This window comes from Cibotium barometz, chromosome 1 (assembly GCF_041138505.1).
Source record: "Cibotium barometz isolate CiBa-2024 chromosome 1, ASM4113850v1, whole genome shotgun sequence".
Classification (NCBI taxonomy): domain Eukaryota; kingdom Viridiplantae; phylum Streptophyta; class Polypodiopsida; order Cyatheales; family Cibotiaceae; genus Cibotium; species Cibotium barometz.
The window spans coordinates 34,097,100-34,113,985 of NC_141046.1; the positions used below are offsets into that span (position 1 = coordinate 34,097,100).

At 36.8% G+C, this 16,886-nt stretch overlaps 1 protein-coding gene across 2 annotated transcripts; it reads right to left on the bottom strand.

The window, feature by feature from the left end:
• Positions 1–5,791: 5,791 nt before the first annotated feature.
• On the bottom strand, positions 5,792–7,525 carry LOC147641907 (ubiquitin-conjugating enzyme E2 5A-like). Of its 2 annotated transcripts, none has more exons than XM_086800997.1 (2): positions 7,035–7,496; positions 5,792–6,467 (listed from the first exon to the last, which is right to left on the bottom strand). In XM_086800997.1, exons 1-2 carry the CDS (start codon positions 7,248–7,250, stop codon positions 6,237–6,239), a joined length of 447 nt encoding a protein of 148 aa, XP_086657123.1. In that variant the 5' UTR covers positions 7,251–7,496; the 3' UTR covers positions 5,792–6,236. The 2 variants fall into 2 exon arrangements, with proteins under 2 accessions (XP_086657123.1, XP_086657118.1); XM_086800992.1 differs by lacking the exon at positions 5,792–6,467 and adding an exon at positions 6,474–6,811 and having other exon boundaries at positions 7,035–7,525.
• Between the last annotated feature and the right edge of the window lie 9,361 nt (positions 7,526–16,886).

A 16,886-nucleotide genomic window follows, 5' to 3' on the forward strand; every position in this document is an offset into this window, starting at 1 on the left:
CATGTTACAATATAAGATAATTACAAGATAATATTAACATTGTATGAGCTTTGTCACCACTTGCCAGACACAAATAATGATATTATTGGCAACACTCGAGAGTGAGAGAAATTGAAAATGTATATCATATTTTTATTATTAAATGTATCACAAAGAAAAACATCAATGAATATAACCCCCCAAAAAAAAAAATCTTATCTGTTTTCATCTCTCTTCTTGTTGTTGTGCTGAGTGTTGAACACGAGCTCTCTTGTGTTGCTTTATTGTTGATTTTTAAAAAAAATAATCGCACAAGGTGTGCAGGCCGATTCTCTTTCTTGTGTGTAGGCGATCCAAGGAGCCCGCAAGCACCTGCCTTACGTGTAGGATGCACCGTTTTTTCTCCTTTTTGCCACGCAAGGTGGTTGCAATTATTTGATTTTTCACCTTGCTGCTGCTGCTGCGCAAGGTGCTGCTGTTGCTCTAGGTGCTGTTTGTTTTCTACGCTTACGCTATGCTTCTTTTCGTGCGTAGGGTTTTTTTTTTTTAAATTGTTGATGCGTACGTGCTCCTGCGTTGGCTCTTGATGGCCAAGGCTAATTAGCGTGGTGATGCGCAGGGTGGTGAAGTTGTTACTTCGCTTGTGCAGGCGGCTGAGGCCCTTGTGTCGGCTAAGCGTCCTCAAACCCCCCAATGATCGCTCGGTTCTTTTCTCGAAGACTAATCTATTTTATAGTATCACTAATCGAAGACTAATCTATTTTGTGTGTGGCCGGATCAACCCAACCATTGATAAAGTTCCCGAAAGCGTTTTCCATTACACGATTACTTTGCCGTCTCAAAATACCATAAGATTTTGTTTCATTCTTTATATGTCGTACCATCACAAAATGTTCCTCTTCTTGATGGGCTTGCATCCCTCTGACATGATGTATCTTCTCTTCTCATTTTTTTGCGAGGTTGCATTTCATCTTAAGCTTGCTTTGCCGCGCTGATGTCAATCCATCCTGTCAAAATAGCTCCTCAAGACTGACCAAGTGAGATCATCATCGGTGTGAGATAAATATTATGCAAGATGCACATAACGGTAGTAAACAAACATGTGCGGACACAAAACACATACATGCATGCAATGCTCACACAATAACATGCTCCCGCGAGGCTCCAAAAAAAAAATGTAACATGTGACCCTCTTGACTAACCGCTTAATTTTTTCCCTTGAAAAGTCCTTCAAACTCGACAAATTTATGCTGTTTATACATTTTAACTGAGAAATCTCAAATATCCACATGTAGACTTTGGATTTTGGAATTTCTTTTTATCCACACCTGAATTAAAGTATAAAGAGTGTTCCTATTTATTTTCTCTGATTTTTATTGAAAATTTTAGGCTCTATTGGTTTTCTTTTATTTTGAGACTCATTTTTAAATGCTCTTGTTTAACTATTAGGTTTTTAAGCTATCCACACGTTTAGGACTCTTTTTTGTAGTGTTATGAGGGTCTTTCCCAAAAAATTTAAGTTTCTTTCTTTGCTATACGAAATATTTAAATCTCTATCTATAACCTTGAGTTTGTATAGTTTTTTAGCTCATGTCTTCCTTTTCCCACATTTATGGCGCTTGATCTTCTCAATCATGAGACCAGGTTTAAGTTTGAGGATGAAGGGTGTGTTGATTTTTGGTGCCATTCAATTGGAGCCGCCGCAAACTCATCTTTCTCTTTATTCATCTTTCTGTTCAAAGATATCCATTATATTAGGATATATAAAACGACTTGCTAACCAAGCGCATAGTGTTTGTACATTCGCTTAATATCGATGATAAGTAAGAAGCAAGGATCGTGTAGCTCTCAAATACGTTAAATGAGAAAGAAAAATAGTGTGAAAATTTGTAAGATATACAACATGATATGCAAATAGAAAATGCTCACTTGTAATAATGTGCAAAGATTGGAGAACATTAATAGGAAGATATAAACCATGTTATTAAAGAGGATTGCATTAGGACCACGTCAGTGTCTGAAGAACCTAAAACCAATCAATAGATTGGCCATTGGAGGTGGACAATGGAAGCACCGAATCAAAGCATGCAAAAACATCAGGTAAATGTTACCAATTTAGATGATGAAGTGGACATCCCAATTGCAAAAGTTCTCACAAAATATATGGTAAAACTTGCACTTCAATCTTTGAGGTTTAAAATCAATCTCTGAGGGCATAGCAAGGGATTATTCACACAAGGCCAGTAATACTTTCACAGCTAGTGATGCTCAAGGTATCTGTGGATAAAGTGGGGATAAGCTCGCAATCATGTTCTATGATCTACAAGTATTTGGATCAAGGATTTAAGACCGTGTTAAAGAGGAAAAGAGTTTTGTCTCTCCCAAAACCCTTTCATACATCACAAGCACGGAAAGTGTTGAATGCAAAGATCTTGGAGCATGTTCATCTTTGTTCGTAAATATCACGTTCAAACGAGGTAATATTCGGTGTTGGACGTGTGCATGTGTGTAAGGTATAATCTAGAATATATAACATAAAGGTGGTGGTTTTCTAAAAATTTTCTTTTGAAGCTTAATAAAAGTGAAATTGTAAAGAGTCAAAAGCTCGAACAAGTTAGCATGACCCTCATGAATAGAGCATTGAATTCTAATACCGTATTGCATAATCCGAATTATTTTAGTGTGAATCAAAAAATAAAATATGATGGCTGGATACATTTGAGGTACCAAGAGAAGATCATGATATATTGAAGTTGTTCTTCTATTTAATGGAAATACCAGATGTTGGCAAACATCAAAGTAATGATTTTGGTGAGTACTAGCTAGAATGGCATCTTCAAGGAGATCTAAAAACTTTGAAGTGCATGTTTGGTGTGTCAAATGTAACTTATTTAGAATTTCCTTGCTTGTGATCGAGAAAGAAACACAAGGATGAAAGAAAACATTGGATTGCACATATATGCCAACATGGTGCCCTAACCCCCGTAACCAACTTGGAGGAGGTCATGGACAAAAAATGGTACCAATGAATCCAGAGTGGAATCCTATTCTAGATATCATATCCTTGACCGTCTATTTTTACACTTTCCATGCAACTAATGATTATAGAGAAATTGGTATATCAATATATGTGTGTTTTGTTTACTCTGATGCTAAAGCCACTTTTGTAAGAAAGTGGAACAAGTTTTATCAGAGATTGAATCACATCCAAGGTCCTATACACGAGCCTTTGGTTGGGCCGCCATCTGTAGTGCCTTGAATTTTTTTGACATGTACACGCCTTAGGGATCTGCACACCAATTTTCGTTTGATTCTGTTTAAAAATGTGTAGATATTTAAAATTATCCAAACTGGCTCACCGTGGTCTTACTCCTCCTCCAATGATACTTTGAGGTCGTTGCCCTGAATAAGCCTAATATGTCCCCACCGATGATATTTGGAACTGTGGTGGAGACCCAAATAGCTGCTCTTGCAACCTCTCAAACTCTACATCCGAGATGTCGTACTTGGGAGCAACATTTTCAATGGATGCTTGGACTTCGACGATTACGGAGACGTCGCTAATGCCATCATAACAACTGATTTCATTAACAACAAGTAGAGCATCCTATATCTCGAAGTCAATGAAATCATCATTTGCATCTCGAACAAGCATGCAATACAACTTGCCTTCTCGGATGTCCAAGAGCTCCAAAGACATCTTGCAAGAGCAAGTACTCCTCATCCTCTATGATGACGGGAGCCAAGGATACAAGTGGTGGTTGAGGAGAATGAAGAGATGGCTCTTGCGGGATGCTTGTAAGTGCACTAGTCAAGAACCTTGCTCAACCTTCGCTTGATGGTCTAAGTCGATTCTACTAGCTCCTAATCTAGGTATGTCAACCACGCAATGTCAGTGATAAGATCATCACAATCAAATGACTCCTCAATGTCTAACAATAAGATGTAGATGGCAAAAGCAATATCATGTTCAAGGAGGTAGGGATGAAGGATGTGAGGAATATTTTTTCAACTTTCTTGTGACTATCTCCGCTCTTCATGGAGAATAGAAAGTCCATAGGGAAACCCCTAGACATAGAGTCAGATGGAGAAAGTAATTTCATCACTTCTCGAGCAAAACATTGCCAAGATTTAGTTGTCTCACTCTAGGTTGGATACAAAGCGCTCAAGCTCTATAGTTTTGCAAAATCTATGGTAGATGTGGTTTGCAAGACGAGTGTAAGAAGTGCTACTGATCCACTCATCAAAGGTGGCACGATCAGCCATGATGAGGGCAAGAACAAGGGAGTAAGGTAGAAGCTAGGGAGTGGACAAGTTGTGAATGTGAAATGCAAATGAATGAACTCACTAGTACTTATACCCACTTATATTTACACTTATTATACTTAGAACTATACTTACACTTGAATTTACTACCACTCATATTTGTATTTTTACTTAGAGATAAAGTGACTTGTATATATGCTTATAGTTACAATTCTAATAGAAGATCAAAAAAGTTGTCATTACTACACTCTAATTATAAATTTCACAAAAGATATTTTTTAAAATTAATTTGAGATACTCATTGTTTGGACATAATGAGGCTAGCATTGAGGTCAGTTCATTACAGTGTGCGCGAAAAGTCCTATATATGTTGGATTGGTGGCTCACTTGTGATTATTAGAGTCCTCTGGTAACACTCTTAGATCTTCAGAGTTTTGTGGTGGACTTTAGATCTTGGGATTGAGACATCCCATGCGTCCACTGGATAGTCACATTGGTGGTTGTGAGGACCATGGTCATGGGGACTAAGGTCCAAGACAACTGTGACGGTTGGGAATGCAGAGTTAATGTGAATACTGGCGATGCCAAGTTCTGCAGCCTCTAGCTCAGGGGTGGCTTCCCGTTGTACTCAGTTCAGAGCCTATGGTTGAATGGCAAGTTAATAGGCATTTGGATTGCCTTAGTAAAGAGTCAGCCTTGGGCAAACAGCATTGGGCAAGCACACAAGTGAATTTGTTGCTTGGGGTGTTTCATCTTGGGTTTGCCTTTAGCATGTGAAAAGAATCTAATTAGCAATAGTCAGCGAGATGTGTCAGAAGAGGACAAAAGAGATCACCCAACAACGGTCTGGCACTACCCGAGGGGCTATCAGGTCAAATACTCAGTTCACCTTGACCTAGTCTTGGACCAGAGCAACCACCACACCCAAGAGGCTATCAGGTCAAATATTCTCATGTTCACCTTGATCTAGTCTTGGACCTGAGCACCCAAGCCACGTGCTGTCAAAACTCCAATAGCCAACTTGTTAACTTCAACAGCAAGAATGAGAGCTTTAAACTGAGTTGCTTGAAATGTTGGCATATTTGTATACCAATTTAACCCATTGAGAAGCGTGCAATGGTGCAGAGAAAGGAAAGAATTCTTTTTTTTTTTTTGGGGGGGGGGGGGGGGGGTGGCAAACATAAGCTTCACTTTGTTTAATTTCAAAAGACTTCCTCACATACACCTTTGGAGACTAAGTCACTACACCATACTGTGCGCACAAATGAAATTGTCAAATTTGACCAACCAACCAACCAAAAAAGCTCATGATTAAGAATGCAAAGATAGACATATGCCTACAGCCTAAACAATGAAGCAGAGATCACACACCATACTGTGCACAAATAAAATTGCCAATTTCGACCAACCAACCAGAAAAGTTCATGATTTCGAATGCAAAGAGAGACATAGCCAAGGTACAGCCTAAACAAAGAAAAACCCTCTAACCAGAAAAGCTCATGATTTAGAATGCAAAGATAGACGTAACCAAGGGTAACACAGCCTAAACAAAGAAACAATCATTAGCCATAAAGGTACTTAACAGGCCCCCCTCCAATTGATCCTTTCTAGCCTGCCTCACTTACACATACATACGAAGCATACGGTCCACCTAAGTTGAGAATAGTCCTGCACTCTGGCTGACCACTCATTCTCATGGCGACAAAGCTGCACCTTAGTTTCACCATGTACTTTGCAGAACACATTAAAAATTTAAGGCACACAATAATTTATCAAGTACATAAAATGGAAGTCAAGCTACAAGCTATGCCACAGTCAAGTAGCAGAAGGGAAGGAAAGCACAAGCTGATGTTTGAAAAGCAGCTGTACACAAGCATCAAAAGCCTGACCGATCATATGGTTCTGATAGTGTCCCCGTAGCTATTAGTGTTTTTTCTGTCCAAAATGCACTGCTGGGCCTGCCTACCTTTTGCCTTCAGCCTACTGCACAATCAGTTCATGGCATATTTCTGAGTCCACGCTCGGGCTGTCTCCTCATACCTGCCCCTTTGATTCTTGTAGATGTGAGCAATCTCTGGGACAAGAGGATCATCTGGGTTTGGATCCGTGAGCAGAGAGCAGATGGACAAGAGAACCTTTGAGATGGTCAGTGCTGGGCTCCATTGTTCTTTGAGAATGTCTAGACATATACTTCCATTTGAGTTGATGTTGGGGTGGTAAACCTATGCAAAAATTTATTCGGTTTGTCTTGACTTTATGAAAGAGCAGAACATGCCTTCATTGGAGTGATAATACAGTAAAAAAGAAACGCAATGCCTGGGTTAATATAGCAGAAAACAAACCACATCAATGAAACCCTACGGTCATCTGGTTTCTTAACACATCGACAGAAACAGCAGAAAAACAGTAAACAGTAATGCAGAAACATCATATGTTGCAGAGGCAGGAGGGACACCCCTAGCGAAGCAGTTATACGAAAACCTAGCATAGCGAGCAGGCTGGAAATATACACATAAAAAAACCCCTCAATTTTCTCCAGACGCGGAAGGCAACCCTGGCAGAAAACCTGAAAACACATAGGCAAGATCAAGAAGAAGGGCATCTGCTTTCTTTAAATAACTTCTAGCACAAAGAAAAGACAAAACCCTAACAGAAACCCTAACGCAGAGAGAGTGCATATGCACGGATAGGCCCTAAAACAGCACCCATACACAGACAAAACCCTCACAGAGATGGCAGAGCAAAAAAAGCACCATTTTTGCTGGTAGTTGAAGATAAATTGGACTCACCTTAGTCTGGAAATTGACCTTGGGGGGCTTGAAGGGGTAGTCCGGGGGGAAATGGATCATGACGAAGAAGACGCCCCCTGCGTAGGGGCTATCACCAGGTCCCATGATGGTTGCCTGCCAGTGGAAAATATCCTCACCGACGGGGCCAGCGCTGCAGGAGGTCGGCGGATCCTTCTGCAGGTCCTGCAGCTCCTTTTGAATCCGCTTGGACGCCATTAAACCTCGTACTGAAAGATTATACAGAGATTCCGCGGGCGAGAAACAGAGATAAAAGGGGGGAAAAGAAAGATGGAGGTTCACAACTTTATGGCTATGGGCCAACGCAAGGGCAAAGAGCAGCGATTAGATGTGCGAGAGAAGAAAACAGGGAAGGGTGAGAGAGACAACCTACGTGGCTCTTTACATTGTCCAGCTAGTCGTCCAGGTCGGCCATCGCTCCTGTCGATCCCATTCCCATTCTCGAAAGATCAAAACCTTTTTTCCAACCAATCAAAATAACGATAACTCTTCAACCTGTTTAAAAATGTAGTACAAAATCCTAGCCTGTTGAGCCGGTAAATACACTAGTATGCCACAAAAAATTATAGCTAATCTATCTATAAAAAAACAAAGCTTCGTTTGCCTACAAAACATGGCAGTTTTTTCCCCCTCTGACGTTGCATGCACACTGCCGACTCGCCCTCTAGACCAATGTGATCTCGCCTTGACGTTGGTGGTCCGGCTTATGGAGAAGAGACCATGGCCTTCTCCAACCAAGAGTCACACCAAAATGAAAATAAGTCTGCGTCACAAGTTGCAGAGTCTGCAGACTCTTTACGCCAGACTCTACGATTTAACTAAGTATCACATCTTACAAAAGCCATATGTGGTCTTATATTATGTTTTAAAACATGCTTACCCCTCTTTGTTGTAAACATTCCCAAGTGTTCCCTAATGCATTGTAATACATCTTCCATTTGTCTTCTTATTGAGAAAATTTGCATGTTTGTATCCTTACTTTTAACCCATCAATGTTGTAAATGGCGGGTATGCATGTTACTTTAATTATTGTAAGTCAATTGACCATTTAGTATAAAGATTCCATCATCACTCTAAAGGTCTCCATTTCCAATCTAGAAGCTTCATGATGAACTTTGAGTTGTAGACTCTAATTATTATCTCGATTACGTGGAGAGAATCAAGTTGCTTCGGCATGTGCATCTTCTGGAATAGTTGCATTGTTACTTTCAAATAGATGTATTACACACTCATGTTTCAAAATCCCATTGGTTCTGAATTCTTTTAGCACATTTAGTATTAAAGCTAATCGTCCATTGGCCAAAATGTTGAAGCTTGCAAGATTGATCATTTGGGATGAGGATCCAATGATGCATAGGTATGCATATAAAGCATTGGACAGGACTTTAAAAGATATCATGCAAAGTGATATACTGTTTGGTGGAAAAATTATGCTCTTTGGTTTAGGCAAATCTTACCTGTTGTTGCAAAGGGATAACGTGAGGATATTGTTAATGCAACCTTGTGACGGTCATATATTTGGAGATATGTGAATGTTTTAAAGCTCACCCAAAACATGCGAGTCATTTAGAGTGGTTATGATTGTACGAAACTAGAATTTGTCAATTGGACTTTACAAATTGGGGATGGCTCTATAGACCATCAAAACAATCAAGGTAGAGTGGTAATTCCACCACGAATGTTGATCTATGGGAACTCCCTGCTAAGTTTGTAGAATGTGTGTACAAAGATCTTTAAAGAGCGGAGGATTATGCATGCATCTTCAAAGATCGTGATATTCTTGCACCACAAAATCAAGAGGTGGATGACATTAATGAACTAGCCTTGACTGCATTACATGGTCTTGAAAGAGAATACCTCAGTGTAGATTTGGTTGTTTCTTTTGAGAGTGACTAAATATTGTATGCAATTGAGTACTTGGATAGTTTGAACCTAGGTGGTGGTTACCCTCCTCACCACTTTCTTTTAAAGGTGAATGCTCCTATCATGCTGCTCCTTAATTTGGATTCTCGTCGGGGACTTTGTAACAGTACCAGACTAATTGTAAGCAATTTTACTCAAAGGTGATAGAAGCAGAAATTATTACAGGTACAAACATTGGAGACAAGGTCTTCATTCCAAGGATAACATTCATTCCATCAATGCTTCAATTTCCTTTTAACATAAGAAGGAGACAATTTCCTATGAGGCTAGCTTCTGGTATGTCAATAAATAACAAACATTGAGTGTGTCAGGACTTTATTTGGCCACACAAGTATTCACACATGGAAAATTGTATGTTGATATGTCACGTGTTAGATCATTAGATGCAGTGAAAGTGTGTGTAAAAGATATTGTGGACCATGAAAGCAACAACAAAGGTACAAATAAAGTCTACACAACTAATGTTGTCTACAAAGAGGTATTGCAAATGGAATCTAGAAGAAAGTAATCTATGCCCATAAGGTGTAGGATGAGCTATTGATACAGGAGCCTAAAAATGCTAGAGACTACATTCATAGATATCTTTGTGTTAATCAAGCAAGCATTTGGAAGGAGAATGTTTGCAAAGATGTAACATATGTGCAATCTATGTTGTCTTTCAGTGTACATGCTTTCAAGTTGATTAATGTCTCTTTTAGAATGTTTTTTTTTTGGTGATGCGAAGACATGAAGTTAAATAGAAGTTGGATGGCTAAATTCCTTCAATTTATGTCCCACACCGGCGTTTCCATTACCGGTAATATTGAATTAATATATATAAATATACTTACATTATGTGGAATAAATGCTTGATATTGAGGTAAAGCCATCATGCAGATCCACAAGTATGGAGTGCCCCATCTACTGCTCAAGGGGTGGTTCAAATTTTTGAGATAGCTATAGGGACATGGTGAGTTCTTATTTGTTTTTATAACATTTGGATAAGAAAATGTTTTGCTTTTGACTTACTTTCCTTTATAGTGGCATTATTATTTTTTCTTGCTTAGTTGAAAATATTGAATGTCCATATGTATATGTATATATATATATATATATATATATATATATATATATATATATATATATATATAGAGAGAGAGAGAGAGAGAGAGAGAGAGAGAGAGAGAGAGATTGACCTCATAATCCTTTGTAAATGATTAGAGAGCGAGAGAGAGAGAGAGAGATTGACCTCATAATCCTTCGTAAATGATTAGTGAATTGTAGTGTTATATTTGATATCACTGGTAATATTGCATAGGATGGATGTAGCAAGGAGATCATTTTCATCTACTTATGGCGATACACAAGATATTGAAGGTATTAGTTTCGATGTTTGCTATAATATAGTCATCATTGTTTACCATAATTTATTTAATTTTCATGGCTCAGTTGTATACCCTTCGTCTTGGGACAAACAACAACATCTCTAATGATCGAACTATTAGAGTGTACATGTGTATTATAGTATAAAAACTTACCTTTTTATAGTTTTTGTGTTTAATTGTAAATATAAATTGTTATTGATACATTTTTTTAAAATAGAGAATATCTTTATATTTTGGAACCTAGATTATTGCTAGGTTTGTATGGTCTAGATACTTACAACGAGAGCTTTGGACTCCTTGGAATTTACAATCTAAGATTGGAAAAGATTGCGGATCAACTTCATGTACATGCAATGATTGTAGACTATGAAAAGCCTAATAAGTTAGATTTTTGGTGTATAGGCACTGGACATTATAGAATTTTTTGATTTTCCATTTACAAGCATGTTCAAATGCCATTCGTCTTAAATGTTGATCCATTGAATGAGTTTTGTAAGGTTCTATCTTTCAGCTTTTTTATTGTTTAAAATTATATCTTTCAATAGCAAATGTTATTGTCTTATATTTATTTTTTGGACAGATGGTGACAAGGAGTATAGGCTTTCAAGTAGAGATAATCTAGTCGCTCGGAGATTGTTTTAATGGTTTGCTCAACTGTGTTTGGTTGTTACCACTAAGTGGATTGGAATGCTAGTTACATATGTATGACAAGTCTGGTGCTTATTAAAAGAAAAGTAAGTGTTTTAGGAGCTCTAATATTATGGCAAGCATGGTGTGGATATATATGTGTAGGTTGTCAAGTTGATGACCATGAGGCCCAAAGTGGGCTTCAAATATAAGGCCTTTTTCTCCTCTTCCCATGAGGATGAGAATACTCTTGCCTGCCATTCAGAGACAGGTTATGCCACTAGTTCTCTCTAATTTAGCATTACTAAAAATGCATTATAATGTCGTTATTTTCCCCCCATCAATTTTCTTCTAAGAGAGAGCACTACATGCTTCAATATGTTCCATTTGATTATATTCAAATTCAACAATTCAAAATTCATCCATTTGTTTTTACATGTTAGTGTAAGTTATAATCACTAATTTATTTACCCTTTTAACTCATGCTTTTAGTTACTTAAGCATGTTGCACGTTAGCCAAAGCATAATTCAATGTCCATCAAAAAGCCAGTGATCACACCATAGCTGATTTTCTTTGGTGCCACATAAGTAGAAATCTTTTTCATTGCCATCAATCTTAGCTCTAATTGCTTAATTTCATCAGCAACAAGAAGTGCCTTTATTTCCAATAGAATAAAGGAGGATATAGTGGCTATCAGATGATGGCAAAGAGGCTCTATCAAGCAATGGCAAAGAGGCTCTATCAAGCAATGGTTCAAAATAAGATATGGTGATGTGTTTGTTCTAGGGATGATCATTACACAAAATCATTGCTCAAATGTCAGAAGGGAAAGGCATGTTACTTTTAAAGACATATACGTGATATGAAAATTAGGAAATTGTACTTATTTCTTTGACTATAATTTTTAAGGGTATGGAATTCATTATACCCATTCAGACCCATTGCTTTTTTTTGGTTTTGTGTGATTCTCTTCTTTTCAAAGTTGTATGAATAGATTTTGATGTTGCTAACACATGCATTATTAAAAAATCACATGCTTAGAATAATACTTATTAAAAAATGTATTTCCAAATAATATTATTAATATTCCAACAATTTACAAGCACATATAGTCCACATACGAAAGAGAAACAAAGTCAATTATGTGAACAATGTTAATTTTATTGATGTATATATTGTTCAAAACATCATGTGTGGAACAATCCTCAGTAAAATGTGTAAACATATATGTGTGGAACAATACTTAGTAAACATACATGTGTAAAAAATGTTAATGTACAAAAATATGTACCTCATGTTAACATATATGTGAAAAAAATGCTAATGTATAAAAATATGTAGCTTATGTGAAATGAGCCAAATCTTCTTGGATCAAACAATCCAAAGAGCCACACTATCATGATCTTTAAAGATAGAAAAGATTCTCAATTATCATCCTTTCAATATTAATAAGGGTGGTTCAATCATCTTTTTTTTTTTTTTTGAGAGAGAGAGAGAGAGAGAGAGAGAGAGAGAGAGAGAGAGAGAGAGAGAGAGAGAGAGATGCATGTGTGTGTGTGTGTGTGTGTGTTTGTAAGATTATGCCGTAGTGTGTGTGTGTGTGTAAGATTATGCCGTAGTGTGTGTGTGTGTTTTTGAGAGAGAGAGAGAGAGAGAGAGAAAGAGATGCATGTGTGTGTGTGTGTGTGTGTGTGTAAGATTATGCCGTATTATTTTATTATGGGGGTAGGTTGAGGAAGTATACCACACCCCCTTACTTGTTGCTGAGAAGCCAATCGCCTCATCCGGTTGTTCCATTTTTCTTGCCATGTGGCTTCATGGTCATCATGGGATCAAACATTATAAATCATGTGGCTCATTCACACTCACCTTCCTAATCTTTGCTAGTCCTTTCCATGGGCGATTTGAGCTAGGCACTCCTTTACAAACCTACATATGAGCACTCATATAATTATATGAGCACTCATATAATTATGGCAACTATGCAAAAAATGTACACCATGGAACACAAGGGCCGCCATGGGATGCCTATTAGTGTGCATTTGCCTTGCCATCTCCTATTTGACCTTTATCACATATGTTTTTTTTCAAAACTTGGAATCCATGTCATCAAGTGATAAACAAGAAACTTTTTCTACATGTAATTATGAGTGTCTATCATTATACTTCCACCTTTGCAATTGGCTTGTAAAGGTGGAAGTATGATGACTGTCTATCATTATACTTCCACCTTTGCTAGTATTGCAATTGGCTTGCAATACGAGTAAACTGGGATGGCAAGTAACCAACCCAAGAAGATGGAGAACAAACAAGTGTGAGCATGGAAGTCAATGAGTACAAAACTGATTGGAGTTTCCATCCTTGGGGGTTGAAATAAACAAGGAACATCTACATTCTGGTTAGTAGTATATCAAATAAAATAATCTAAAGTCATATTGCCAATTTAAAATTATTTTGGAGAGGATGGCATAGGGTTTTGTAATTAGACAAGGAAAATGTGTGTTTGAGAAATAAAAGCTTTAGAGTTTCATACTTGCAGAGAGAAATTCCTCATGTGTTCCTAATTCTCCACCCATGGCCTTTTGAGTCCAAATGGATAGTGATGACTTTTTTGGAAAGGTGTGCCTCACAATCAGACATGTGGCATTACTTACAGATCGGTATTCACACACTTGGACATGTTTAAGACTTAAAAGGTGCTTCCCCATACCATTGTCTCATGAGCTATGGGGCCTTCTTGTGGAACTAAATTATTTTTTCAGGGAAAGAAATCCCACTAATGCCTTCGGTGTGTGCGATGGGATATATTAGTAGTTGTAGATGGTTATAAGGTCAATTGTACATTTTCCCATTTTTGCCAACATACTCACTAGTACATAGATGGGATATATTAGTAATTGTAGATGGTGATAAGGCCAGTCATATGTTTTGTCATTTTTGTAAACATACTCACCATACCATCATAGATTTATATGCACTATACCATCATAGTAGATACCATCATAGATTTATATGAGGAGCCAATATTTTCTCTCTTATATCTCATCTTTTTTCAAAAAGGTATGTAGCTTTTATCATACCCTCTAGTTTTCCATCTATGCTCTTATTTAAGGAGCACACACCTAAAGAAGCTTGCCATCCTGTTTGAGTTGTTTTGCCAATAATTAAGTTTTATTTTACGCAATTAAGTTTTTTTGTGCAATTTCAACATTGTTTCTATCCTTGAAGGTCTGTGTATGTCAATGTGTGATTTTGTTTTACACCACATCCCGTGTTTTCTTACACTCTACTACTTACACTCTACTACTTACATATGAAAGAGAATCATGCTACACTTTACATCTAGGTCATTAGGTCATTAGGTCATCTAGGTCATTAGGTCATTAGGTCATTAGGATAAGAGGTTCTTCCACCGTTACTTTTTCTTTGGAATTGTGTACTTTTTTCTTTTCAAGAAAATCACATGTAAACTTAAAACTCAAATAGCTCAAAGTGAGTGAAACATTTTACTCACACTAGAAGTGAATCAAATGAAATAAGATAAGCACTAAGCATAATAGTCACTCTAATCATGGAATTAATGTGATTAGAACAATAAAAAGATAAGGATAAAGAATTCCATAATGCATTTGCTAAGCTCTTATTAATCAAAATAGTAGAAAATACATGTTTATATAGGCTTACCAAGAGCTCTCACATGCTCCGATGTCAAAGGCTATTGCCACAACCATTCTAGATATATTATTGATAGCACGTGTTTGGTAGCATGCTTTAGCCACACTTGCTAGAAAATCAAGCTTATTGCCCCTCCCCAAAGCTACTATATATTTGCTTTTCTACTCACATAGCTCACAATGTACTTTCAAGAGCTTTTAAAAGGACTAAAATTCACCCTTCTAGCACCCTGCTATTACAATTGCCCATATAGAGCTCTTGAAAGAGAATCTCTCTCTCTCTCTCTCTCTCTCTCTCTCTCTCTCTCTCTCTCTCATAAAGAGAATGTGGGGGAGAGGGAGAGCTTGAGTTCCTTGTAAGCAAACACACATACATAAGAGAAAACAAAACACAAGAGAGAGATGGAAGGCTAAATTTATTTCTATCTTCTTCTCTTCTCTACAACTATAAACTAAAGAGATAAGAGTACATGCTATAAGGGAAATTACTCTCCTACTATGACATATAACGGTTGGTCCATAGTGGTCCATAGTGTGAACCTGACTATATGAGCTGGCACTATAATTATGCCATAATCTCAGTAGGGGATTTGGGAGGTCACTTTTGGGATGCATAAGAAAGTCCAACTCAACATAGAGAGAGAGTATGAGAAACATTAAAAAATAGCAAAGAACACTAATATAAATAGAATAAAAAAAATAAAATTATGTCATTCTTATAGCCTTTATGAAATAGTTATAATTGAAGAATGGCCATGTCATTAATATATCAGTTTTCAAGGACGTACATAGAATAAGTCGTTATGGATTTAGATATATTCTTCGTATCAATCATTATAAGAAGATTATTCTATGAAGTATAAAATTTCACACCTATCATCTTCTTTGTATTTTCTACATAGCATTTAAGTCTCATTTCGAAAAGCAGAAACATAGTGACTATGGTGAACAATAGAAGAGATTTTTATAATTATTATATAGAGATTGATAGAGAATATGAGCCACTTGAGAAATGAAACAAGATGCATGCTTTGACTCCATTAGCGGCGGCGACTAATATGTGAATACAAGGAAAGAAGGACATGAATCTATAGACAAATGGAAGGATTTATCCAAATGATCCTATTACAAATTCTACAACTCCATTCTCAAATGTCACAATTATTCTTTGATTTACACCAAGTGATGGAATAAATGGCTTCCATGGATATACAATAATGCATCCTCATGCAGAAAATGAAGCCCTAAAGTTTAAGAAACATCTCAGTATATCAGAATGCTAGAGATTAATGGAAGAGAATGAGAAGATTATACAAAAGCTAAGGTCAAACACAAAAATAATCGTCACATTAGAAAAGAAGCTTCTTGAAGCAAGGAGAAATAATACTATACTTGGTGTTCATTCAAGAAAGAAGAAACTCAATAATATAGAGCTCCTCTTAATCAGTGGTGGAGGCCTTTAAAAAAGAGTTCAAGGAGCCAAGTATTCTTCGTTTTATTAACCATTTGTTAATTTTTCTTTAGATTCATTTACAAACCCTTTAATAAATTATACTTTTTATTACAAGAAAATTCTTCATCTAGATAAAGAAAAAATCAATCCATGCAAAGTTATTAATGGATATAGTAAGCTTATTTATGTTTTGATTATGCCTACTATGTGTGAGAAAAAAATGGTACAGAAACCTTAAGCTTGAATAAATTCATTGAAGAGTTTTTACGAAGAAATACAAATGTATACAAAGAAATACAAATGTAATTCAAGAAACACTTAATAATGTGGGTATTAGCTGCGTGAGACAGATATTCTCAAGTTTACAAAACATTACAAGGCAAGCTAAGAGACAACAATATCAAAGAAAATATTATACCTCAACCTACGTTTGTAAGACAAGAACGTCATACAATGAGCAGTGAATTGATGTAATATCTTGGAGAGGCATATTATATAGAGGATATCTACCATGGAAAGAAGAAAGATCTTATTAATAAATTCAATAATATTATCTTCGATCTTGTGATAATTCATACTTCAATGGCTAAATATTTTGATGATATTACTCGTGAAGAAGTCAAAGGTGTGCTTAAATTTGTGTTCAAGCTTTAACAAATGTGAAATTGTCAAAGGAAAGAAACAAGAGCGTGTTTTAATGAACAAAACAGGCCTCTTGATCCCTCTATAACAAATGCAGACACACGCTATTTTAGTGTGTAATCAGTAGTGAGAGTAACATTTAATGGTTAT